This window comes from Triturus cristatus, chromosome 11 (genome assembly GCF_964204655.1).
Source record: "Triturus cristatus chromosome 11, aTriCri1.1, whole genome shotgun sequence".
Lineage (NCBI taxonomy): Eukaryota > Metazoa > Chordata > Amphibia > Caudata > Salamandridae > Triturus > Triturus cristatus.
The window spans coordinates 891,687,584-891,713,379 of NC_140594.1; the positions used below are offsets into that span (position 1 = coordinate 891,687,584).

General features: G+C 40.4%; 1 protein-coding gene across 7 annotated transcripts in view; it reads left to right on the plus strand.

The window, feature by feature from the left end:
* Nucleotides 1-25,796, plus strand: part of PLCH1 (phospholipase C eta 1) — a 944,957-nt gene that overhangs the window by 845,351 nt on the left and 73,810 nt on the right. For 4 of the 7 annotated variants that reach the window (XM_085634800.1, XM_085634802.1, XM_085634799.1 and 1 more), the window contains 2 exons: nt 8,286-8,366; nt 17,241-17,338. In XM_085634800.1, the coding sequence (XP_085490926.1) occupies nt 8,286-8,366; nt 17,241-17,338 (179 nt within the window). The remainder of the gene's footprint in view (nt 1-8,285; nt 8,367-17,240; nt 17,339-25,796) is intronic. The other 3 variants (XM_085634805.1, XM_085634803.1, XM_085634804.1) reach the window with 1 other exon arrangement.

The following is a 25,796-nucleotide window of genomic DNA, read 5'->3' on the forward strand; positions in this document are numbered from 1 at the left end:
TAATATTATTGTTTTAATTATTATAATTTCTATTACTATTAATTAAATGCTTGGATGGTTCAGTGTGCCTCACTGAGTGACGGAGGGAGATCACGTTTACAAAATGCGGATTTGGGCACAAAGTAGTGGTCATGGTAGAAGGGATGCGTTCAGGGTGAGATAACAAGTAGAGCATATGGGTTTTAAGAGGTTTCATGTATTATAGTGGATTGATATAGGTGAGCTGAAATACTAGTCCACACTGGTCACTGAAGCATGGGAAGGCAAGCTGACTTAGATGTTTCCAGAAAGAATGGGAGAGGTAGTTCTGATGGAGAGGGTCGATTTCTTAATGATGAATTTACTTGTGAGGCAGAATATTTATGTGTACAATACTTTGTGTAAAAGCACAAATACTTAAAATTCAAGTATTAATTCATTGGTAGCAAGCGGAAATGCCATAGGGTTGAACATATGGTTGCACTTTCTAACTCTGATTTATTTTTCTGCTAAGCTTTGGACAAATCGAAAGCGCTGTTACTCTGAATTTTAAATTACTGCCTAATCAATGGTGTAGTGATCTAGCTTAGTCTAGATGAAGGATTGAGTAATAGAGTTGATATTTCTTCACTACATGACTAAACTACAGACCGCATTGGCAGTCGGAATGGATCGCATCACAGAGACCATTCTCCTCTCCAACTACCTTGTGCTGTCTGAAACAATCATTACCACAAACTATTGACATAAAGCTTGACAAAGCTTAAGATTACTATAAAGGAAGACACAAAATGTGTCGGAAGTTGCTGCACTATGTAGAACATTTGACTTATGTTTACAAGCTGTGGCAGCATGAAAATAGAACACCCACACCACAACAAAATCACCCTAGTGTAATAAGCATGGTTCTCTCCAAATCATATACTCGATTACAGTGTCTCCGTTTTGCCAATGAATACATTGAAAATGTTCTCAGTAAAGAAGAATGGTAGCTTTTCCAAGATCCAACAATTATTCAGTGTTTCAGTTGTTCGCTCGTAGTTTTCCTTTTCCTCCACTATCTTTATTTTGAATATCATTGCCATGGCCTATTTTGCCTCCCGGAGTTATGTCAGATCATCGCTGTGTCTGTGAACAATAAGAAGGTTAATAGTTATAAATATTTGGACTATTTTGGACTATTTTGACATGCTGCAGGACCTGTTTTCTGTACATTTGATCACTGCATTGAAGATTTGCAATACTTGTCAAATATCCAACATCCGTACCACAAACAAAATGATTTAATAACATAGCAGAGTGCTTAACATGAAATGTATTAAGTGGTTCAAAGGACTGTGGAACTCAATCTCCTGACAAAGAGAAGACTCACAGAATCATTTTCATCTGTTGGTGAAAGTGTTGTTAGTCATCACCAGCTCATCAACTCTCCTCAAGGAAGCAAGATAAGATGTCAGTAGTAGAACAGTGCTCCTTCTTCACATGGAATGATCCCTTCAGACAACAATGCATCACAATCATTGTTTTTGAATATTTCTCTAAGAAGCCGAAATTCACTAAAGAGGTGGTTCTATGGTAGTCTGCTAAAGTTTAGTTTAAAGTGGCCCATTGTTTTGTGACTATTGTAAATCAAGGTTAGCAAAATGAAGCCTTATTGAAAGGTTAAATGTCAAGGAGCCCTGGGAAAAATCTCCAAACGCTCCAGTAAGCCTGTATTAGCGACTTGACATTATTAAAGTTTTGACTATAAACAGAAGTTGTAGAGGCATAGGGATGTGGCTACATACTTTTTCATGATAAAGCTGTAGTTAGAGACTTGTAGAAAATTCATGCACAAATGGCTTTGAGTTTATGAAGTGGAAGTTGATATATATTGATAGTTGACTATCTTTCTAGATGTTTATTAACAAACCAAAGATGTGGGAAAGAATATGATATAAAGCATCGGCAGCATGGTTTTATTCCTAAAGTCCTCAATAGGTTTATTAAGTTACTGTTGTTCATTATCACAGAAGTCTTGAGAAGTTAATATCTGAATGAACTCCATAGAACTGGATCTCCACAAGCAGATACTTTTTGAAATATTTTGCATGTGTCATTTCTCTGTAATCTAATCACTTAAGTCAGGTATATGTACCTCTAAATGGTGTCTGATCAGTTCTCATCATCTTTTAGCTTTTAAAGAACATATATGAAGAACTCAGATGTGCCATCAGCAGAGCTACTTAATAGATATAACTAAATAGCTATATCATTGGCTATGTTATAGGATATTATAGTTGAGTGGAATTTTAAAGTTCAAGGAGGGCTAGAGGTTTCTCTAACTAGGATATTGTTCTGGAAAAGCTGATTAGTTTGGCTGTTTTATGCTATTTGGCATACATGACCTACGGCCAATTCTGTTGTATCCAAACAAATGAGCTATCACTTAGCCACAAACACCAAGCTATGCCGGACAACTTCATTAAGTAGTGTAATTGTTTTTGCTCAATTACATCAACTCAATATGTATTTCCCTTTCATAAATTCTAAGGCAACAGAGAGGAAGGTGTATTTTGTAGTACAACCAGGAGCTAACAGTCCACAAAACTTAATGTCCATGGAGAGGAAATAACAAGAGCAGAGGTTGAGGAGTCGTCCTGTCCTGAACTCAAGCAGATAGTGACTGTCATCAACAAATTACCATACAGCCCTAAAATATACTGGTCAACCAAGCATGTTATGTTGTCCCGGTAGTTGTCATAATTCAGTATATAAAAGCTACCTAAAATTTTCTCAGTCACCCTGAGACCGGGTAGAAAAATGGTACATGCTCTCATAGTATTTTCCTATTTATGATGGAGTGACATTGCGGTCAATAAACCAATGATTAAAAAAATTAAAAAAAATTCAAGCACTCCAATTATGTTTTCATTTTAATCACTTGTAAATGAACTCCCAAACACATGCCGTCCTATTCAACAGAGAAGAGCTCATGTTGTTTGGACTGCATTGATGGGGAGTGGGAAAAGATGTAATCCAAGTATTGACCAGTGGGTTCACAGTAGTAAATTCAAATACCTTACCAGAGTTTGAGCCTTCCAAAGGCTCGGACTCTTTTTTTTTTTTTTTTTACATTATAAATTTGGTGATCTGCAACTGATTGAGTTTGGTATGATATTTATTTTGTAATAACAATTAGTATTGCTTTAGCCTCCTATCTAAGTCGTCTGATTTTGAGGCTTCCTCTGACACTAAAGGAAAATGCAAATCTAAAATTGCTTTTGAGGCGAAATGCACAACTGAGAACTAGCAATGCTGCTAAGGGTAAGTTCATTAAAATTATCCTATTAAGAGCACACTCCCTTTATGATTGTTCCTAGTTTTAAAATTGTTTAGCACATTTCAGGGGTTGTATCAGGCAGAGATTCATGCTTCTTAGTACCCGGTTGGGCACCTATGATCTGAAAATAACATTTTCAACAACAAATACAGAATAATATGAAATATTTGAACCACCTGGTGAATAGATACTTAAGGTCTTTATTTTCAGTTATTCTGGCATTTATACCATTATTTATATCATTGTAAACCATTTGTATTCAATGTATGCATTTTTTAATCAAATTTTGTTTTATCAAACCATAATTTTATTTTTGGGATTCTGAATCAACAAAATCAAAGTTGCTCTGCTTATCATTTGGTGGTGCAGCCTTAGTAGAGATGTTCAATCACTGACTTTAAATAACTTTTTTTCATCACAATTGTTTTTTAATTGAATGCTTATTTAATTGAAAATGGTTTGTCAAGTATTTTCAAGAAAACCTATGAAAGAATTGCCCTGCGTCTGTACCGTGGTCATGTATTGTAAATTTGTTAATGTATTTGTCTGTCTGTTTTTAAGTGACACGTTTTTGCTGTTTCGTACAGTTTGTCTTCTCCCCCCAAATCCAGACACAGGTAAGAATGATACCATGATGGGTGGCTCTACATAAAAGAAACAGAGATTGTCAATCAGCCTCCCATGTATAAGTCAGTTATTCACAATTTGCATCCCTCAACCTTTCTGGGTTTTCCCTCTCCTCTTTAGTACTCTAGCAGTATGTTCTCTGCTTGAAGCAAGTAATGGGTGTACTTTGTGTAGTGTCCTACAGCTTTTCCCTTCTCCCTTGCTAGCCCCATTAGCTGCAGTACACCTGAATTCAAGTAAAATGAATGTGAGGCTTTCTGCTCTGTAGTGACCGATAAAAACCATTTGAGAAAGATGTATGTTTTATTTTTAATTATTTTTTATTAAGTGAGAAAAGGACAATATAGATATGACATATACAAATAGACCATTTGGGAATAACTCCTCTTGTAGACACATGGATATACAGAAGTACAATATTCTGCCCAACTGGTATGAAATAGCAAGGTACATAAAAAAAAAAAAATAGAGATGTAAACAAGACAGAAAGAAGTCCGACAACTAGAAAACAGCAAACACCTACTTCTAATCTAAGCAGATTGGCCATAAACTAACATACGCCACTTTTATACACGAAACTATTGATTCCATTTGAAACTCTCCCATATTCTGTCCAGTTTCTTAAGCAGCAAGTGCCCCAAGCTCTAGCCAGTGGCAGTTCAGACTCATAAATTTGCCATATATCCACCCCCAACTCAGTGACCCACCGCGTGATTGGAGATACTCATGATCTGGAAATGCAAAGTCTAGAAAAAACAATGATTATGGACAGCTGCCATCTTAACCCAAGATCAAATTCCATTCTATATCCCATCATTATCTCCTTAGGGGTGAAATGAGTTTCATATCCAAGACATGAAATTATTAGTTACCCCTTCCCAAAATTCCTAGAGAGCGGGCATGTATGGAGAAAACCAGCTGCTGAGCAGCCACATTTAGGACAGCTAGTTGTCACCACATTGGAATTCCAACCTTACTTAATAATTCTCTCTGGTGTGTAATATAGCATGCGAATGGTATTAAAATGCTGTCATTTTAGATTTATAGAGTGCACCGAGCCATCTACCATCTCCAAAGCACTGTAGATTTCTGATGGTAAGATCTCACTAGAAAGCACCCTGCTCCACTTGGCAGCAAGGAGTAAGTTGTAATCAGCCCTATGCTCACAGAACCCTTAATACATTGTACTGATTAAAGATTTGCTAGATGCCTTAAGCATTCATGCCATAATATCAGAGTATTCCTGAACGATTTGGTTCTTGCACCCAGATAAAAAATATTCCCTTAACTTCAGATATTAAAAATAACAAAAAACCACAAAGATCACAAGAAGCTTGAAGCCCTGCAAACAAGTGAAATCTATTCGAATCATAAAGCTGCCCAACCATTTCCATTCCCGAGAAAGATGTACAACATCTTTGTGGAAATAATTTTTTTTTCCAATGTCGTGGTCGTTTGTGTACCACATTCTTCTTCTAGTAGGTGTTTTCTTCAATATAGACATTTAAATGTCAGTCTATCTTTAGAAGGATACTAAAATAAGCTACAGTTACAGGGACTCAAGAATTTCAAATGGTAAATGTAGGCGTAGAGTTAGATTATTTTATTCTCTTATTATTCTGGTGCATTGTAACACAAAATCCTGGATCCTAGTCTGTTTTTAAAAACAAAACTTATTTTTCAGTTCACTTTAGAATCAAAGGTTTCTTTCTGCAGTCTTAATCTGTTTTTTCTCACTTCCCATATGTTTTTCTTTTAAGGACTACAGTCCGGTATTTACTTCTCATCTGCATTTTCACTAGTACTGTTGAAGCGCCTGAAACTAACTTGACCTTCTCAGACCATTAGCCAACCAGCACAGGATATATAAACTCCAAAAGAGTTAAAAACCTGGACACCTACAGCATACATTTGACAGTTCTGATGGGGCCACTCTGATAAGTCTTGCCACCAGAATGCATCAAACTTTCTTTAAATACAAGAACCAATTCAAACATTGAATCACAAAGGCAATTGATGATCCAACATATCATTGATGGTGTTACCTGGTGTTCTGGGACTCACCAAAAAGCCATTTTGTTTTCCAAACAGAAATATTTATGTTGAAGAACTCTTTTTTCCTCTTACCTTTCCCTTAAAATAATTACTAACATGGAGGGTTTGTTTCTAGCATATCACCTTTGCAGAAGGCTGCCGAAAAGGAATGCAGATGATATTTCTCAGTAGAACTCTGTTCTGAAGAATCTTGATCTACAACAGTACTTTCTGGGTTTATCACACTATGTCATGCTTATTTAAAGTGAGTACTGCACCCATACTAAAGCACACATGCATTTTGTTGACAAAATCTTATAGGAATCGTAATATTCTTGTCTCTTGAAAAAATTAGGTTGCCCTAGGTTTTTCTGTTCTAAAGCTACACTGAATCAGCCACAGTCCCCTGACTATCATTCTTGTATTCATTGGAAACCCCATTTTTATTCAGAGTGCTTTTCAAAGGTGAAAACTACCCTCTCAATGTTTACCGGATATATTCCAAGGCTATGATTATTATTGAAAATATAAACTTTTTGTTGTTTTCTGTGCACTACAGAATTGTACTAAGAGACTAAATTTGTACACTACTTTGTTACCGTGGATTAGCATGCCATGTTGAAACTGGGTGTGGAGTTAAGGAGATGAAATCAGGTAAAGCTTTTTAAAATAGTTTTAAAATATCCAAATAATTGTTGACACAGGCCCCTTGCATGTTGCTAGCATAAAAACTGCTCACTATTCAGGCAAATGTTTTTCCCTTTAATATCCAACAGCAGACATAACATCTTCTAGGAAAAAAGCCTTCTGGTTCTGCATGATCTGCTCTCTCAAATTATGTAACAAACATGTATGGAGCAGTGACTAAGGGCCATATGTACTAAACCTAGTCACAAAAACCTGGTCGCAACTCTGTTGTTTTTTCACATTCATTACGAGGAAGGGATGCCTAGGGTACCCCATTACCTTTTACAAATGCATTAACAACCCACCCTGGGAGTCAATACTTTTTGAAACGTTTTGTGTCTGGATTACGGTTGCAAAACATTGAAATATATCTCATACCAATTCAGTTAGCCACAATATGCCCATTTCAAATATTGAATCAATGTGGAGCTGCAATCCTATTTTAGTAGTCCGTTAAATTATGCACACTCAAAAAATCGAATTCATACATTTCAAAAAAGCATTTTAAATCTCACAAACACAGAATCAGTGTTTATAACCATTACAATTCTCAGCACATCGGGCCCCAAGTCATTATTCAAATAGATTTACTTTTGAGTAGAACAATACTCAAAGCTTCACTACAAATTAAAGAAAATGGACTTAATTGTTATACACTGTCCAAATTCCATTTCTCTATAGTTAAAGATATCAGTTTTAGTATTTTTTCTTTTAAATAGATACAATGCTTATAAGAATTCTAAAGGTAGATCACATTAAGGTACTCTCACACTTTTGTTTTTTGGATATTTCAATCCATTTTCACCTTTTGAAAGAACAGACCTCTTCTTGTTGCTAGGGTGACATCAACATGACCATAGCAACACTGAAGGGATTAATTTAAATCTCTTTTATCTCTCACATTTTTGATTATATCCAGGCTTTATAACTCTTTTTGGGTCAATCCCTAAATGGCAGGAGACATTGTCATTAAGGTTTTTCTCTCTTTTCTGTTTTTGTTTCTATGATCCCTTACTTTGCCTTCTGCTTTTATGGTCCTGGTTTGCTCTGCACTAAACTATTTAAGCATACTGTTGCCAAAATGTGTGCTATGAGTGCAAGATGCAACTGTGTATTATTATGCACAATGGCAACTGTCTTAAGTTTCTGCTTTGGTAACAAACACGTGAGAATGAACTAGTAAAACCTTTTCTTGTTTATTGTGACAACTCCTGATTTTTACAACCTTAGCTAGTTTAATCATTTGATAGTAAAATGAACTAAACTGCCTGTAGTTAACACTAGGTTTAAACAGTGTGGGCTGCCCACACATGCTGATCTTGTAATTTAAAAAATAAACATTGTTATCAGCAAAACACTGATGATGTTATGCTGCGGTAGACTAGGAGTACTTATGCTGCCTTTCTTCTTTCCTGTATGGTATCCTTCTTACTACTATGGGTTGTTGTGGAGCACGTGCACACCTCAATTGAGATATGAGGTGTTGTTTTATGTGATCCTACTGTCCACCACTTATTTTCCTGACCTCTATTTCTTTTCTGTCCTTTGATGTTGTGGTGATATAATAGAGAGGGCTGCTTGTGCAATATCAGGGGGGAGGATGCTTGACAGTGTTTGACAATGTTAATTCCTGTAGGTGGCACCAAACCACATATGGCATTTTACTTACTTGTGCCTGGATTGGTGGAGGAGACGACTTTGAAAATCATCATTACCGGTAAGAACATTATAGTTAAATACCTCTGTTCTCTTTTTAAAAGTTTTTGTAACAAATATTTCATCCCTGAATCTGTAATATCTAGTTGTCTAGTAGACAATTTGGAAATGTCTAAAATTTGACATTTAATTATTGCCTACCATCTAATACCTCACTCGTAAGATTGGAGGACTGCAATAGTGTAGATAACACATATTTCTCCCTCTCCTTTAATGTTTGCATATTTTAAATTGTGTGTTTGATATTGAAGACTAGGCAAGACTGAGACAGTCTTTTTTGAACAGTCAGTGGTCCCTTTGACTAATCCCTTAATACAGACACTCCTGCTTTGGCAAGATGGACTGGTTTAAAATGTGCCTTAATTTCGTTCTTTAACTAATGGAAATATTGCTTCTTTTTGCATTTCAGTCATGTCTTTCACTAATGGCTGAATATAATTAATTTGCTAGGATTGAATTTCTTATGCCATATCAATAACACATATAAATGCAGCATCTATCACGGTTCAGATTTTAAAATCCATGGTCTTCAGATTGAATGATACATTGTCACCCGCAACCCTGTCCTCTCCTATCTCAAGGAAAGTAGAGGGTCAAGTGTTTTACTAATACATCAAAGTAGTCATAAATTGACATGTAGGCAATTTTATGTTTACAATTCTGTTTATACTTCAAGATTCCTAATATGTCATACTTTGACATAGTAACAGTTCTCACGTGTAGATTCTGTAGGCTTTTCTGATAATAATAACTAACAACATCATTCTCATTGGGCACACGTCTGGGGCTAGACTAGCTGATTCTAGAAAATCTGCTCAAGTCTGTTGATTATGTCTCCCATCTTTCATCCAAGATGAAGAGGGTACCCACAGAGAGTGGCCTGGTAATTGGGCATACCAAATACTGTGCACTACTGTACTTCAAGGTTTATTCAATTCATTTATTTCATTGAATGCTTTTCAGATTTTACATCATTATACAACTGTTCCACTGTACACAAGGGAATGCCTCCTGTAGCTTGATAAAAACTGAAAGGATTAGAAAATGATTGTTTCTATTACCATCTGCTGGCCAGAATGCAGTCACACTTTGTCTCGTCCAACTATTGATAGCCATAAGGACACAGAATATGGAGCCATTCCTAAGCACTTAGAATAGAACTATTCATAGTAAGCATCATGAACAAAAGGCAAGCTTTTTTCTTGTTTGTGATCTTTGCAGTTCCATCCACCACACTCAGTTGCTTATAATAATTTGAGATTCCTGCAGTTCAGCCTGATTTATTACCCATGATGTTGACATTTGCAGTTGGTAGACAGAGGAGGTCATTCTGCATGTTCAAAACTATTTTCAGATTCTTTGAGGAAAAGCATGTCCCATAAATTCTGTGCTTTGATGTGGTTGTGAAGGTGCAGTTGTTTCTTTTGAGGTTTTGTTCTGCTGCACTCAGGTTTTCACAAATGGCCCTTTCCCCTTGATGTCCCTCTTTCAACATAGGTGGGACCTCCATATCCTAATTGTCAACATTACCAAGTTTATTATGACTTGTAATTAGTGGGTCTAGCCGTATTAGACTATCCTTCACATACCTGATCCTAACTAACCCAATGCTGGCCCTCAGGTATAAGAACCTGTGTGCTACACTGTGCTACTAGTTTTGCAGTATTTGTGTTTGCCTACACAAGGACTATTTTGAAATTCATTCCAGTATACAGTTCTGCAGTTTGGGTAGAGTTATATATTATTGTTGTCCTTCATCATGAAAGATCCTGTAGCCAACTTATTTTCCTCTCACCAATATTCTGTGCTGACATTCTGCCATGTCCACAGGTATAGGTAGAATGTGGAGGTTGGGCTGTATAAGCAAGACAGGATAGAATCTTAAGTTTAATTCAAAGGTCAGGTACTTTAATCTTTCTGCAGGCTTCAGTCTTACACTTCCTAAGTCAATATTTTAGTGGTGATTTAATGAATTTTAGTAGTAATGATAACTAAAAAGTAATTTGTACATTTCTATTGGATGCATTTAACCATAAGCTTCTCTCCTCTTGAGTCTCCGCAGATGCAAAACTGGGTTTGCAAAACTCTGAAATGGCTCCTGCTTGTCAGTAGGTGACACCGGTGGCCTCTGTCATGTCTCCCCTATGCCTCCGGGTTTGAAGACACAGAGCCGCTCATAAGTACAACCCTTGCACAAATATAATTTCCTTATTTTCCTGTGCTTTTTACCACTCATCCAGAGCTCCTAGCCCAAATGTTTTGGATTTTACCAAGTTCTTTCAAAATTGCCATGACACTATAGAGTGATGTCTAAGTATAACACACTTTCAGAAAGCAAATGTTGATCACAGACCTGCAGGATGTCTATATTTTGATACCATGGAACCAATCATGATTCCAGTAAGTCCAGTAACAAATGTTCCCCGACCCATTTCAAGGTAGTCAGGGAGTGCGAAGCCAAGCGCTAGGTTGCTGACAAAAGGAGGCGTTGGTCCTGTTCCAAGATGAAGTAATTTCCGTGCCGGTCCTGTGGGCCATCCTCATACAAAGTTTAAAGACCAAAGACAAGCATAACAAGTCAAAGCAAGGGTCAACACCTCCCAGGCACTATGGCTCTTGGGAAACGTTTCTCAGTCCACAATCCAAGGGCCCAATTCTGGCTTCAATGTTTGCTTCTCAGGTGATTCTGCCTCTTTAGCTGATACACCCCGAGTTTCACGGGCCTGTTGTCAGACTCCACTTATTTATCGGGCCACCATTTGGGCTTCTGCTGTCGGGTTCTTAATCAGTGCTGACTGACCCTGTTCAAACTAGAGCCTCACCCACATTTGAACAAGTTCTCTAAAACGAAGATAATGGCGTGGAGAAAGTTTACTCCACTCTATCATAAAGATGCTGGCCTATATCACAACTTTCAGTAGTGTGTACACATCATCTCAGACTGAAATTAATTCATCCATGGGACTATAATTCATCTACGGAAAGTGCTTCCTTTTTGGTTTGTAGGGCAGGGGGGTTCTTGGACTTGCAAGTGCCCACAGTGCAGCCTGAGGTAGACCTGTTGACTGAGATTTTGCAGTCTGGCTTATTGACATTTCAGCCCTCGCTGCCCTCACTGAATCCTCATGGTGGTGTAGAAAATACCTTGCTCCACCCCACCTGTGAGCAGCCCAGTTGATAGGCGCCACAGGCCTTCTGTAAGAGACCCATCCTTTTTGATGTCACATCTGACTCCAGAGAGTCTTGTAACGGTCTCAACAAGGACATGGCTATATACATTCTGAGAAATGGTGTCTACCACAGATTTTGTAGCTTGGGCCATAGGCACAATCTTCATGATTCGATGCCCTGCTTGGATGTGCTCTCTTAGCTTTTCCACTAATGTCCAAGCTTCACTGATGGACATGCCGTTTGATGGAGTCAGGCTGTTAGGTGACAAAGCGGATGTACCATTGGAACAGCTTAAGGAGAATATGCCTACTGCTTGCTCTTTGGCCTACTTTCTCCCCTTTGATAATTTCACCACCAGTACCGGAACTTCCAAGGTTATGTAAGAGGACATGCACACAGTCCAAGTCAGTCCTCACAAACTGTCCGGCAATTTATCCAGCACATTTTGGGTGAAAAAGGAAGAGGTTGTGTCAGGGGCAGGGCAGTCAGCAGATGCAGCAGTCCTCTTAGAACTCATCTTAGCTACTCCAGCTTGCCACCAACCCAATTTAGTTTTCCCTGTTATTGCATTCTGATACTTCTAGGGGCAGAATACCTGATTGGCATGCAACTACTTTGGGCCAGTGGGTTCTTCAAGTTGTCTAGTTTGGTTATGCCCTCCCTCTCTTATCTACCCTTCCCCCACATTCCTCCAGTTTTCGGCCTCACATTGTTAGACTATACCAATATTCTCTTCAGCAGAGTTAAGATGATGCTCGCCAAGGGTGCAATTGAGGTGGTGCTTGAGGCGGAGAGGGGGACAAGATGCTACCCCTGATTTTTCCTGGTTCCCAAGAAGGACCGGGGTCTGAGGCCTATACTAGATACCATAGAAAAATTTGCTTCGAATGATTCATGCAGGAGTCGTTGTTCTTGCTCAGATGGTTCTGAGGCTTCTTGGTTCCTGATCTGGTTACTGCTGATGCCTCATTCCACTTGGGCACACACAGGCCCTGCAGTGGCACCTTTGCCTTCAGTGGGTGCTAAACCAGGGAGACCTTTTCAGAGCAGCCAATTATCCTGTAAAGCAACCCAGAACCTTCAGTGATGACTGTTAGATGTCAACCTTGGTGGCAACACATTTTCTTTATCTCATCCATACCTCACAGTAGTGACAAATGCATCTTCTCTGGGCTAGTTTGGGTCGCCTGGGCACTGTTAGATTAGAGAACTTTGGTCTCTGAGCAGTGCCAGCACATCAGAATTCTAGAGCGGTACGACATCTGTCTAGTTATTAAGGCATTTTGGCCTTCCATCAAGTTTTGTCCAGGTCATGATGGACAACACTGTTGTGAGTGATTCTGCAACAAATAGGGCAGTGTGGGCACCCATGCTCTCTTCAATTATTTTGGGATTTTCGAAAAAAAAAAGTGAACTAGCTGGTTCCCTGGAGGACAGAGCAGACAAGCTCAGAAGATGTTTCCTTGCTAACCATGTGTGGCATCTGCTTCCAGAGTTCAGATGCCACCTTCACCCAGAGGGATTTACCTCTGATAGCAGTTTACTTCTGCCAAGAATGCTCAATGTCTGGCCTTTTGAGCCCTGGAGTTTCTCTTTCAGGGTTTGCTGGGAGCTATGGGACTCTGATTCTACAGATCTTGAAGAAGGTCAGTAGGGACCGAACACAGCTCATCCTGATAGTCCCTGACTGGGTTCAGAGAGTGTGTACACCAACATGTTGAATCTAAGCCTATACTTTTCATTTTGTGGACCTGCTGCTCTAACGAAAGGGTAGGGTTTTGCACCTGAGCCTCATCAGTCTAGTCCTCCCTGTGTAGAGATGGACAGGAATACAGTGAACGTTTTTGATCTTCTGGCGGTAGTAGGCGATGTTATTGTGGTTACTTGACACCCATCCTCTTAAGTCTGTTTTCTTTGGCCATTTGTCTACTTTTGATGCTTGACTTGAGAAAAAGCAAGTTGACCCTCTTGAGGACAAGTTATTTGATGTTCTACTGTTTGTTTTATTTCTTGTTTGGTAAGGCTTTAATGTGAGCTCTGTTTAAGGTTACTTATTGGCCTTTCAACTTTATTTTATTTGCCTGATAATCCTGTTTATTTGAGTCACCCTTTATGCAGCATTTCTTGAAGGTTTCTCTCCTATATTTCCCCCGGCTCCATTTATTATGCCAAAGAGGGACATTAATTTGGTTCTTACCTTTTTAATGTGTGAACCCTTTGAACCTACACACAGTGGCAGCCTGAGACCTTTGACTCTCTAGACCCTCTTTATCATTCCCATCACTTCTCTGTATCTCATCAGTGAGTTACAGGTATCCAGCCACAGTATGTAACATTTTGACCATACACATTTGGGTGTCTTCTCACCCAAACATGGTGTCACCATTTCATGTTTGGCAGTCCCTCATATTTCCTGTGTTCTTTTCTTTGCAACATCCCTCTAAGGAGGTGGAGAGACTTCACCGGTTGGATTCTTATCCGGCCATTAGTTTCTACATTAATAGGACTAAGGAAAACCGAGAGGTCAAACAACTTTTTTTGGGATTCGCTGGTGCAATGAAAGGTAAAGCAGTTCAAAAACAGACTTTCCTTAGGTGGATTGTGCTTAGTAGTAAGTTCTGCTATGTTTTAGCTAAAAATGAGTCTCCTAATGGCCTTTAAGGTAATTCCATAAGGGGCAAAGGCAACCTCTGCAGCTTAGGTCATTCTGGTTTTGGACAGCTGCCAAGCTGCTTAGTGGGCATCCATATATACCAGACATTACTAGATTAGCTGCTCATTCCTGTAGGACTTTATGGTGTAAAGTTAACCTTTCAGTGCCACCACCCTCATGAGGACACTGCTTTAGAAAACATTTATGAGGTGAGGAGTCTGTTAGAAGTTACTTACCTTCTATTGCACTCTTTCTGGTTGATACTCTATCTAACCGCAGATTCCTCACTAACCACTCTCCTTCCCTTTTGGAGGGGTGAAATTTTGTATGTAAAAGGGTTCCAAGCTAGATTCCACACACTGTTGATTTCTTAATTCGCTGTTGCTTGAAGGGTGCAGAAAATGTCTATGGCTAACTGACGTCTGAGCACAGCGGTGGAGCCTCTATGTGTCTCCAAGTCATCACATCTGGGGAAGGAATGAAGTCATGACCGAGACCAATGGCATCACCTGCCAGCACATAAGAACTGTTGCAGTGCTCTCCGAATCCAAATCGTCACCTGAGGACATTCAGGAGGTTGAGAATCTGCCGTTAGTGTAGCCACAAGAAAGTGTTACAGAAAATAAATAACTTGTTCTTTCAGATTAATCGATTGCATATTTAGGTGGATGCATTTTAAAATTAGCGCTTACACTACCATTATTAGACATATGGAAACATGGAAGTAGCCAGAAAAAATAAATACCTCCCACTTGGACTGTCATCCAGAATGGCGGAGTACGAGACTGTTTCTCCCTAAAAGGGTTAGTCTTTCATATTTTCTACCTTTTCTCTTTTCACCCCTTTCTTCTTGGTAGTCCTTCCTCTAATCCCTCCTTTTCATCTCTTCTCCCCTTTCTCATGTCTCCCTTCTCCTTTTATCGCTCTCTTCCACTCACACATTTGCCTCTCTCCTCCTCTCCCAACCATCTTTCTATTCCATTGTCTCTTCCCTTTTCTCAACTGTTATCCCCTCTTCCCATTTGTCTCTTTCTCTCCATCACACAAAGCAATACAAAAAGTAATACAGTTGATTAAATAGAAGCAAGTTAGACAAAATAATGGCATGTTTGTAATTTTTCTGCCACATGGGGGAAGAGTAATATAAATATTAAATATGAAAAATGAGTCTTGACAGGTACAAATGAAGTTCGAACACTTTCTAAAGTGAGCTACATGTATTTCTGCTGTCATAAAAAGTAAGTGACATAGTTTCTGCAGTCCTTAAAGCCTTGTAGCGAAATAAGTTTTCGGTCTTGTTGTGCTCTGATTTTCAACTTATTAATTACTTAAGTATACTTTTAGTGCTTCGAAAGAGTAGAAATACATTTTGAGCCCAAAGGAAACAGGTTGGAAGTATGTAGGTCAATCTTCCCACTTGGACAAAACACTCCAGCTGATGCACATCTTTAAAGGAGGGAGAAAAGGGCATCTATGGCTTCCCTCTCCCTCCTGTTTAACACAACGTCTTTCAAACAGTGGTGCTATCAATGTTACATCCCTAAACTCATGCAGGTTATGAAAAAAAGACCAAGTGTAGAAAATGAGCCACGTCTATTCAGCTAAAGAGTGGCATGGGTCTGGAATGTATCTGGCGGTGTGGTCAGGATCACGCTGTCACAGATATGTTCAAGCATGATATGGTAGCACACTGCCATTTATAGACCGCATATTCTATATTAATAGACAGCATATTCTCCATTGAAACTGCCACTTATTTGTGCAGATATTTCACTAGTACAACTCTATAGCGCACACATTAGAATGTGTGGAATTGAGTTGCAGCAAATATTTGGCATTTGCGCAACACTAAGTAATTGATTTCTTCTTATCCTATTAAAGTAATCTTTTCCATCACACTTGGAGTTAAAGAAAAAACGGACTATTTTGTGCATTCATGACTGCTAATGCATTTTAAACATGTGTACAGTTAATTTATATGTGTTTACGTTTTGTGGTGTGTTTGAAAAAAGATAGCCAAGTGCTTCACTTTTCGAAATCCTCTCTGCAGTCGAGGAAATGTAAATGCCAAACTGCAAGTTCAAAGAATCAACATGAATTTGCCAGTAGTAGCCTGACATTTGACCTCTGTCTTTTGATGTACAGCAAACATGACACATTAAAACTAACATTTACTGGCTTGTTCATTGCTCATTCACCTTCGGATCTCAAGCATGGCTGTTTTGGGCGTGCTACAGAATGCTCCTTCTTTCCAGTGCCTTTGGTATTAAAACAAATCAAGACTTTGGAGATGAAAGCTAAGACTGTGTTGACTTTCATGGAATTTGTCTCGCGGTTTCTCTTGGGAGACTAGCTGGTACTTCGAGACGCTCTGGGAGTTGTAGTTTCACACATGGCAAGCCTCCAACAAGAGGAACAGGTCTGCTGACTACGACCCCCATAAACCTCACGGCACTGCCTCGCGCAAACTGAGCGGGAGCTTTCTGTCAGTGACTATCTCATCTCCGTTCAGTGCAAAGTGCTCTGTGGGTCCAGTAGCATCATGCCTTCCCCCACTCAAGCTGCTGTAGCGGGGAGTTCACGACACCACTGCCTGGAAATGTAATGGGCTACTTATTTGAAGACATGTAAAATGGACATTGTACAAAACACATATAAAATATATAATGGACTTTTAGCTTCAATAGGTCAGTTGTTAGGAATTGGTCTGTGCTAAAATGGTTATTAAAAATGATATATTATGCAACAAATAAATAAGCAAATGCCATGGTAAAATAATAAAGGTCTTTGCATGGCCAATGAGAGTTTTTGACTAGACAGGTGTGTGTGAGTATAAGCGATGAGATTGGAGAACCTTACTGCAGAGAACAATGAGATACTTACTAAGTTCTAACGCCGATCAATCCCTAATTTGTTTTGGCATAGATATAGTCTTTACTAAAAATATTTGAGAAATGTACTACCAATAAACTTATTTGTGTAAGCTTAGATATGTACCTTTATTTCCAGTGCTTGCAGAACCCACTAACTAAGAAATTATTATTTCTACAGAATATGCCGCCGAAGGAAAACAATGAAGTTGTGTCGTGCCCTCTCAGATTTGGTTGTTTACACAAATTCAGTTTCAGCCCAGGACATCATGGATGATGGTATGTGTCTTCTTCAAGAACTTCAAGAGCACATAGTCTAAGGGTTGGGGCTTTCAATCTGATGATCATGGCTTTCACATTTTCAATGTGCTTCTTTTAAGCCAGTGACCATTTCACAACATCCTGTGTTAACCTCCTCTTCTTCTTTTTTTCTCGGTCCATGTGGCAACTACAGAATCACTTCATATTTTATTCATATTGTGTGATATACGAATACCTTCACCTGCATTTATATATGTTGTATCTCACATGCTTAATTCTTCTAATAGTACTTATTTCTGGAGTTTGATCCAAAAAAGATTACGTATAAATGCAAAAAGCACCTCTCCTGGCAAATACATAACTGAATCTCTTAAATGGAAAGAAAAATATTAAGTGTACTTGATGGACACAAGGCTATTTTTGTTTTATATGTGCCCCTAACATCCAGAAGATGATGTGTGTGTGCATATATATATATATATATATATATATAAATGTGTGTGTATGTATGTATATATATATATATATATATATATTATCTACTGGCGGTCGCCAGTAGATAGTTATAGTTAGGACCGTGTTTCCATAGGAAATCCGCAACATTCTATTTGGAATAACTTTGGCGCCGGTTGGCGAATCCTCACGAAATTTTCAAAATAGGTGGGGCGCTCCGCTCCACTCCTACCCTGAAAGTCTCGGGGGGATTCGTCAAGCGGGGGCTGAGAAAAAAGGGGGGTCCCAAAACGCGTTTTCCCCATGCAATTTTCCATATGGACCTTTAGTCCAAGGTACAGCCCGAACGGCTGAACAGAATTACTTGAAATTTGGCAGAGAGGTAGTCGTCAGCTCAGGGAAGTGCCTTTTGCAGGTCTGGTGTCAATCTGTTCAGTAGTTCCTGAGAAAATCAAAAGTAAAATCATATATATATGTGGGCGGAGCCTAACCACACATCTCATCCTGAGATCTGATTGGCTGTCAGCACTTCATCCAAGAAGTGTTGGCAGCCATCTTGGGACCAATATACATGATAGCACCTCATTAAAAAGCATTGCAGTTAATAGAAGGTTTTAAGACTTTAGTTACATTATAAATCATTTGTTGATGGTGCCATACTCATTTTAGGAATTGTGGTATGTTCTAAGGAGATTTCACCATGTGAAAAAGCCTTCTGCTGGGATATCATGATTGAGAGAAAAATATTTTCTCATGCTTTTCCCACAGAGGTTTGGAAGGTGATCTATAAGCTAAACTGAGAGCTTATTTTCTGTAAATTCACATTATCTTTCTCAGTCATGTGAGAATGAAGTCTGACATTCTCAGTAAAACATGTACATCCAACAAGGGCAGAGACTGTCAGTTGATTCCTTTGTGTTCTACTGCAGCTTCCCAGAGTGTTCCCAGAGTGTTCCAAAGAACAACTAGAGCGCTAACAGTCCTACTTATGATAAACGTATGGTATTGGTATGTCCATTGTTTTGAAAATTTTAGTCTCTATTTTTGAATGTGTGTATCAAAGGTTATATTAGGGTGAGAGGAGGTCTGCCACTCTATCACAAGGATGATGTCATCAGTGATGTCATCAGTGATGTCATTTGAGATGTCATCAGTGATGTCATGAGTGATGTCACTGACCATGTCATGAGTGATGTAATATGTGACGTCATCAGCAGTGCATTGCGGGCGCGCGAGTTATAGTTAGCTGAACTAACTATAACGGGGGAATTTCAATGGTTTTGTACAAGTGAAAAGTCCAGCTAACTATAACACCCCTGAAACCTATGGTTTTTTCAGTGAATTTCTGAGGTTTTTTAAATGCTAATTCCTAACTATAACGTGCCTGAAACCTATGGTTTTTTCTGTGAATTTCAAAGGTTTTTTAAATGCTAATTTCTAACTATGCCTACAGAGATAGGACATGTGAAGAAAGAAGAAAAAAATGCACAGAAAGAAAAAAAAGAAGTGCAGAAAGAAGCAACAGAAGTCCTCAAAGACGAAGAAAAGTGCAGGAAGAAGGATAACGTGCAGAAAGAACAAAAAGAAGAGCAGAAAGAATCCTTGTTGCAAAATCATCCTGTACCCTCAACTTTTTCAGACGGATACTGGTGGTAACTGAGTCTGACTAACCAGTCCTAGAGCCAGTGCTATGTTAAAAGACACTTAGAATACAGTGAAAACACCTACATACACTAGGGAACATTATGCGTTGGGGTCCCCCTGTGATTAGCATGACCTCCTCTGTAAGCCCCTAGTATATAATAGGGCAGGGGGATTAAAACTACCTCTTAAAACAGGCCACAGGGCGTTTTTGCACACGTTAACTCAGGCCCCGTCCCCTCCCTTCACCACTGTGTAAACACGCCCTGTGTCCGTTTTTAGTTGGGAGATTAAGTTCATTTGAATCCTGAGGGTCCCTAGGGTCCAACTAGCCCACTAGGTACCTCCAGTAAGTGCCACAGAGCTGCGTTGCAGAGAGGTGTAAAAAGTGGCACGGCCTGGACCACCTCTCTGCAATGCAGCTCAGTGACGCTTACTGGAAGCACTTGGTGGGCTAGTTAGCCCCCAGGGGCCCTCAGTATTGAAGGTAAATTATATCCCCAATTTAAAACGTGCCATAGTGCGTGTTTGCACACGTCACCTCAGGCCCCGTCCCCTCCCTTCACCACTGTGTAAACGCGCCCTGTGGCTGTTCTAAGTTGAGAGATTAAGTCCCCTTGAATCCTAAGGGTCCCTAGGGTCAAACTAGACCACTAGGTACCTCCAGTAAGTGCCACAGAGCTGCGTTGCAGAGAGGTGTAAAAGGGGCTTGGCCTCAGAACACCTGTCTGCAGCACAGCTCCCTGGCGCATACTGGAGATGCCTGTTGGGCTAGTTGGCCCTCAGGGACCCTCAGTATTGAAGAGGAATTAATTCCCCAACTTACAATTCGCCAGGGGGTGCGTTTGCAGAGTGCTGCAAGGAGGGGGCGTGGCCTCCGGCACGATGCCAGTCTTTTATGTATTTTAATTTTTTAAGAAGGGGGCTGTGTGGTTCCCCTTCTTATTCTAATTTATTGGCCCTGATGACCCCATCCCCCAGGGCCTGTCTCCTAATTATATTTTTTTGACCCCAATCCCCAGGGCCGGCCACTGTTTTTTATTATTTTTAAAAAATATATATTTATAGACACACCTAGGACATGCTGGACAAACCGTACGTACCTATCACCATGACGATTTGCGTGATATTCATTAAAAGGCGGCTATGCATACAATGAATCCACGTGGAATGTATTTACACCACTAGTGAAGCTCTGACATGTCTGATGCCCTACCGTGCCTAATCCCGGTAGACACCCTTGTCGTTTATTTATACAAACATGGGTAGCTATTGACGGGCACATTTAATACACATGCACACCAAGCCCTTCAAAGGGGATTCGACAAAAATTCGACCAAAACTATGCAAGAAACCCCCCTCACGGTTAATAAAACACACATCCACTGCCGGATGTGTAATACTTTTTATTTTACTCTCTGGAAAGGGAACGAACATCACTTGAGAGTCACAGCGCGCTCCTGGCAGAGCCCAATGCTGTGTTACACCCACCATTGCCTGCTGAGTGCCACACACCTCTGTGTTGTATTCCACTAGCTAGTGCATATGCTATGACACTCTCTAGCCCATGTGCACTGTAACACCACCCCGTGAATATGTCATGCCACACTTGTCTTCGCACGGTATATTGCCCCATCTAACGTACCTTCCTCAATGCCTATGTTATAACGCACAGTGCTATGCCATACATATTACAATCTGGGATCCATATCTTTGTCACAGTGCATATGCAACGTTACACTCCCCAGCACATATTTTATATTACAACTTTAGAGACTAGTTAGGTTACACAACACTGCCCTGTGCATATTACACTCCAAGGTGCATATCGCATAGCACGCGCTAGTGCCTGTGCTATCTCGCGCTCTAAATCTGTATTTGCGCACAATGTATTGCATATTATATTTCACGCCCGGTTCATCTTATATCACACTTTTTGGTGCATCGTTTATACCATTCACTATATCTAGGTTTCATTTTCGATCGTGCTCTCAGGACTATGTTCTATATAACACTGTGTTCACCTACCCTTTTCACGGGCATTACATTTTGCGATAGGGGGTGGAGGGTCAGGGGGTGTTTCTGCCAAGTGAGCCCGGAGTCACAGTCACAAACGTCCTCTTCTTCCTGAATAAAAGTGAGATTATGCTGCATACTTGTTCATATTTTAAGTAGTTCGCACAGACACACGTTTTAAAAACAATAACGTTCCTAATACCCGCCTTCTCTGAACAGTTAGCTTGCTGCCCCATCCTCCCTATCCTCTGTTGTATGAATCCATGGACTAGCCTCCTCCCTCCTGCCATGCATGGTCTGATGTGCTGCCACTGCCCTCAATTTAGTATGATGTACCAGTCCACTCCTCCTGCCCTCCATTCGCCCAATTCTATGCCCCATCATTGACCTCCTGCTTAAACTCTGTGCTTAGCTTGCTGCCCCTATTCTCCTTCCCCCTGCCCTCTGATGTCTTTGTGCATGCCCCTGCTCCATCCTTTTTGCCCACCATGTTCCATGGACCTGCCACTCCTATCTACTCTGAGTGTTCTGTTGAGCTGCCACTCCCCTCCCACCTGCCTAGCATTGTCAGATGACTGTAACCTGTCCCTGCCACCTCCACCCTGCCTGTCCACATGCCATGCCCCTATCCTCTTCCTCCTGTCCTACATGGTCCATTGTACTGCCACACCCTTCTGCCCTCCCTGGTCTGTTGTGCTGCAACTGCTCCTCCTGCCTGCCCCGTGCGGTCTGTTGTGAGGCCCCTTCCCCTGAACTTTCTTGTCTGTGCACAGGTCCTGACCCTCCCTTCTATCCTCCATCGTCCTTTGTGCATGCCCCTGCACCCTCCTTCTTGCCCATCATATCCATTGTGCTGCCACTAACCCTCCCACTTGCCATGCATGGTCTTCTGTGCTGCCATGGCCCCTCCCACCTTCCCTGTGTGGTCAGTTAGCTGCCCCTGACCCCCTCCCACATTCCCTCCATGATCTGTGTGTATGCCATCACAGTCTCAGTGTTGCTCTTCATGGTGTGTCTTGCTTCTAGTGCCCATCCTGCCTGACCTCCATGGTCATCTTGCTCCTCCTGCCCTGCAACCTTGCCCCCAGCCCTCTGTTTCCATGTGCAGACCCCCTATTCCCTCCCTCCTGGCTTGTCTGTTCCATTGTAATGCCCCTGATCCTTCCCTCCTGCCCTTTATGGTCTGTTATGCTGCAGCTTTCTCTCCTGTCTGTCCATTATGGTCAGCTAGCTACCATTGCCTCTTGCCCCTCTGTTCTCTGTTGTCCATGTGCATGGTCCTGTCCCCTCCCTCTTGCTTTCTATGGATTGTTGTGCTGCACTCCCGTCCCGCATGCCCTGTGTGGTGTATTGTGCTGCTGCAAACCCTGATGCCTGCCCTGCAGGGTCAGTTTGGTGCACCTCTCCATGTCCCTCCTGTCCTCTGTTATCCAAGTCCATGTCCCTACCCCATTTCCTTCCATGATCCAATGTACCATACTTGCGAACATTTTGAACTTGGTAAGAGGGAGATTTTGAAAAAAAACTGGGGTATTGATTTTCCCCTTTGAGTTACATTGAAAAAGAGGAGATTGTAGACAGACAGATCAAATAAAGCCCATTTGAGCTTAAAAACATTGGACGTTTCCTGGCTGAAACGGGTCTGTTGGCATGTATGGTTGTACTACCATTGCCTCTTCCTTCTGCCTGCCCACAATGGTCTATTACATTGCCACAGCCTCTCTTGCAAGTCCTGTATTGTTGGTTTGTTGCCCCTGCCCCCCTTTCCACTGCCCTCCATAGTCTGTTGGGCTGCCACGGCTCTTCCTGCCTGCTCAGTGTGGTTAAATTGTTGCCTTTGCACCCTCCTACCTGCCTTCAATTTTCAGAGTCCGTGCCCCTGGCCTCTGCCTCTCAACAGTATCCTAATGAACAACTAGATTGCTAACATTCTATATTTATTACAAAAGTGTGGAACGCCTGACGTCATCTTGATGTAATCAAAACTGTAATACCTAGAGCATTTCCTTTAGAAATTACATATATGAGAGGGTCTTATTGGCATCAAAATTATGGTTAGTGCTCTAAACGACTAAAATAAGGACATATTTTCTGAGTTTTCAAATAGCGACAAAGCACTTTTAAATTATTTGTTATCTTTGTTTTTTTATCCAGTTGACCACTTGATTAGATGTTGCACTTAGGGGAGAGGATGTGGTGTTACTTCCAGAACTGCAGACTTTGCAACTGGGGATCCAGGTTGGAGTTTCTGCTTCAGCTCGACATTCTGTGATTCTGGTCAAATCACTTAGTCTCCCCATGTCTACAACCAAAATGAATTTGTTCTTGTGTGACGTAACCAATGCTCATGTAAAGCACTCCAATACCTGACAAGTCTGCACTATATAACACTGCAAAAACACAAAATAATAAGTGTTTTGCACACTTCTGTCATTGGGCTATATTTGGGCTACATCTGGGTGATTTTGGGCTACATTTGGGCTCTTTTGTCTCCGGTGGCCATCTTGGGAGATTTATTTGTTATGAAGTTTCCTAATTTCCTCATGTACTGCAGTCTCCTCAGTAGGAAATGCTTTCAGTTTTTTACTTTGATTCCATCATGAAGGTATTCAGATATGTCACACATTTGCCATAAATTCTGAATGTTAGCACTCTAGTTGCTCATTAGATCACTGTAGTAAAACTACTGTTCACCATGTAAGTCTGCTCCTGGTATTAAAAGTGCATGTTTCAGTCTGCATGTCAGAATTTTTTAATGATATAGAAGAGGATTTGAGAAGTCACTCAAAATGTGCCCTCATTTTCTTTCTTCAGCATTAATCATAATTTCTATGGCAAAATGAACCCCCTCATTGTGTTCCTTTTTAAATTAAATGTTTTAAGTGTTACCAGTTTATTCCAATCAAGATGGCTTCAGGTGTGCCATACTTTTGTCATAATGGAGACAGTAAGCGCTCTAGTTGTTTTTAAGAACACTCTGGGACATTCTGTCATTGGGCTATACTTGGGCTACATCTGGGTGATATTTGGGCTACATTTGGGCTCTTTTGTCTCTGGTGGCCATCTTGGGAGACTTATTTGTTATGAAGTTTCCTAATTTCCTCATTTACTGCAGTCTCCTCAGTAGGAAATACTTTCAGTTTTTTACTTTGATTCCATCAAGAAGGCATTCAGATGTGTCACACATTTGCCATAAATTCAGAATGTTAGCACTCTTTTTGCTCATTAGATCACTGTAGTAAAGCTACTGATCACCAGGGAAAACTGCTGCTGGTATTGAAAGTACATGTTTCAGTCTGCATGTCAGAATTTTTTAATGAAATAGAAGAGGATTTGAGAAGTCACTCAAAATGTGCCCTAATTTTTCTTTCTGCAGCACTAATCATACTTTTTATGGAAAAATGAACCCCCTCATTTTGTTCCTTTTTAAATTAAATGTTTTAAGAGTTACCACTTTAATCCAAGCAAGATGGCTTCAGGTGTGCCATATGTTTATCATAAGTAGGACTGTTAGCGCTCTAGTTGTTCTTTGGAACACTCTGGGAAGCTGCAGTAGAACACAAAGGAATCAACTGACCGTCTCTGCCCTTGTTGGATGTACATGTTTTACTGAGAATGTCAGACTTCATTCTCACATGACTGAGAAAGATAATGTGAATTTACAGAAAATAAGCTCTCAGTTTAGCTTGTAGATCACCTTCCAAACCTCTGTGGGAAAAGCATGAGAAAATATTTTTCTCTCAATCATGATATCCCAGCAGAAGGCTTTTTCACATGGTGAAATCTCCTTAGAACATACCACAATTCCTAAAATGAGTATGGTACCATCAACAAATGATTTATAATGTAACTAAAGTCTTAAAACCTTCTATTAACTGCAATGCTTTTTAATGAGGTGCTATCATGTATATTGGTCCCAAGATGGCTGCCAACACTTCTTGGATGAAGTGCTGACAGCCAATCAGATCTCAGGATGAGATGTGTGGTTAGGCTCCGCCCACATGTATATATGATTTTACTTTTGATTTTCTCAGGAACTACTGAACAGATTGACACCAGACCTGCAAAAGGCACTTCCCTGAGCTGAGGACTACCTCTCTGCCAAATTTCAAGTAATTCTGTTCAGCAGTTCGGGCTATACCTTGGACTAAAGGTCCCTATGGAAAATTGCATGGGGAAAATGCGTTTTGGGACCCCCCTTTTTTCTAAGCCCCCGCTTGACGAATCCCCCCGAGACTTTCAGGGTAGGAGCGGAGCGGAGCGCCCCACCTATTTTGAAAATTTCGCAAGGATTCGTCAACCGGCGCCAAAGTTATGCCAAACAGAATGTTGCGGATTTCCTATGGAAACACGGTCCTAACTATAA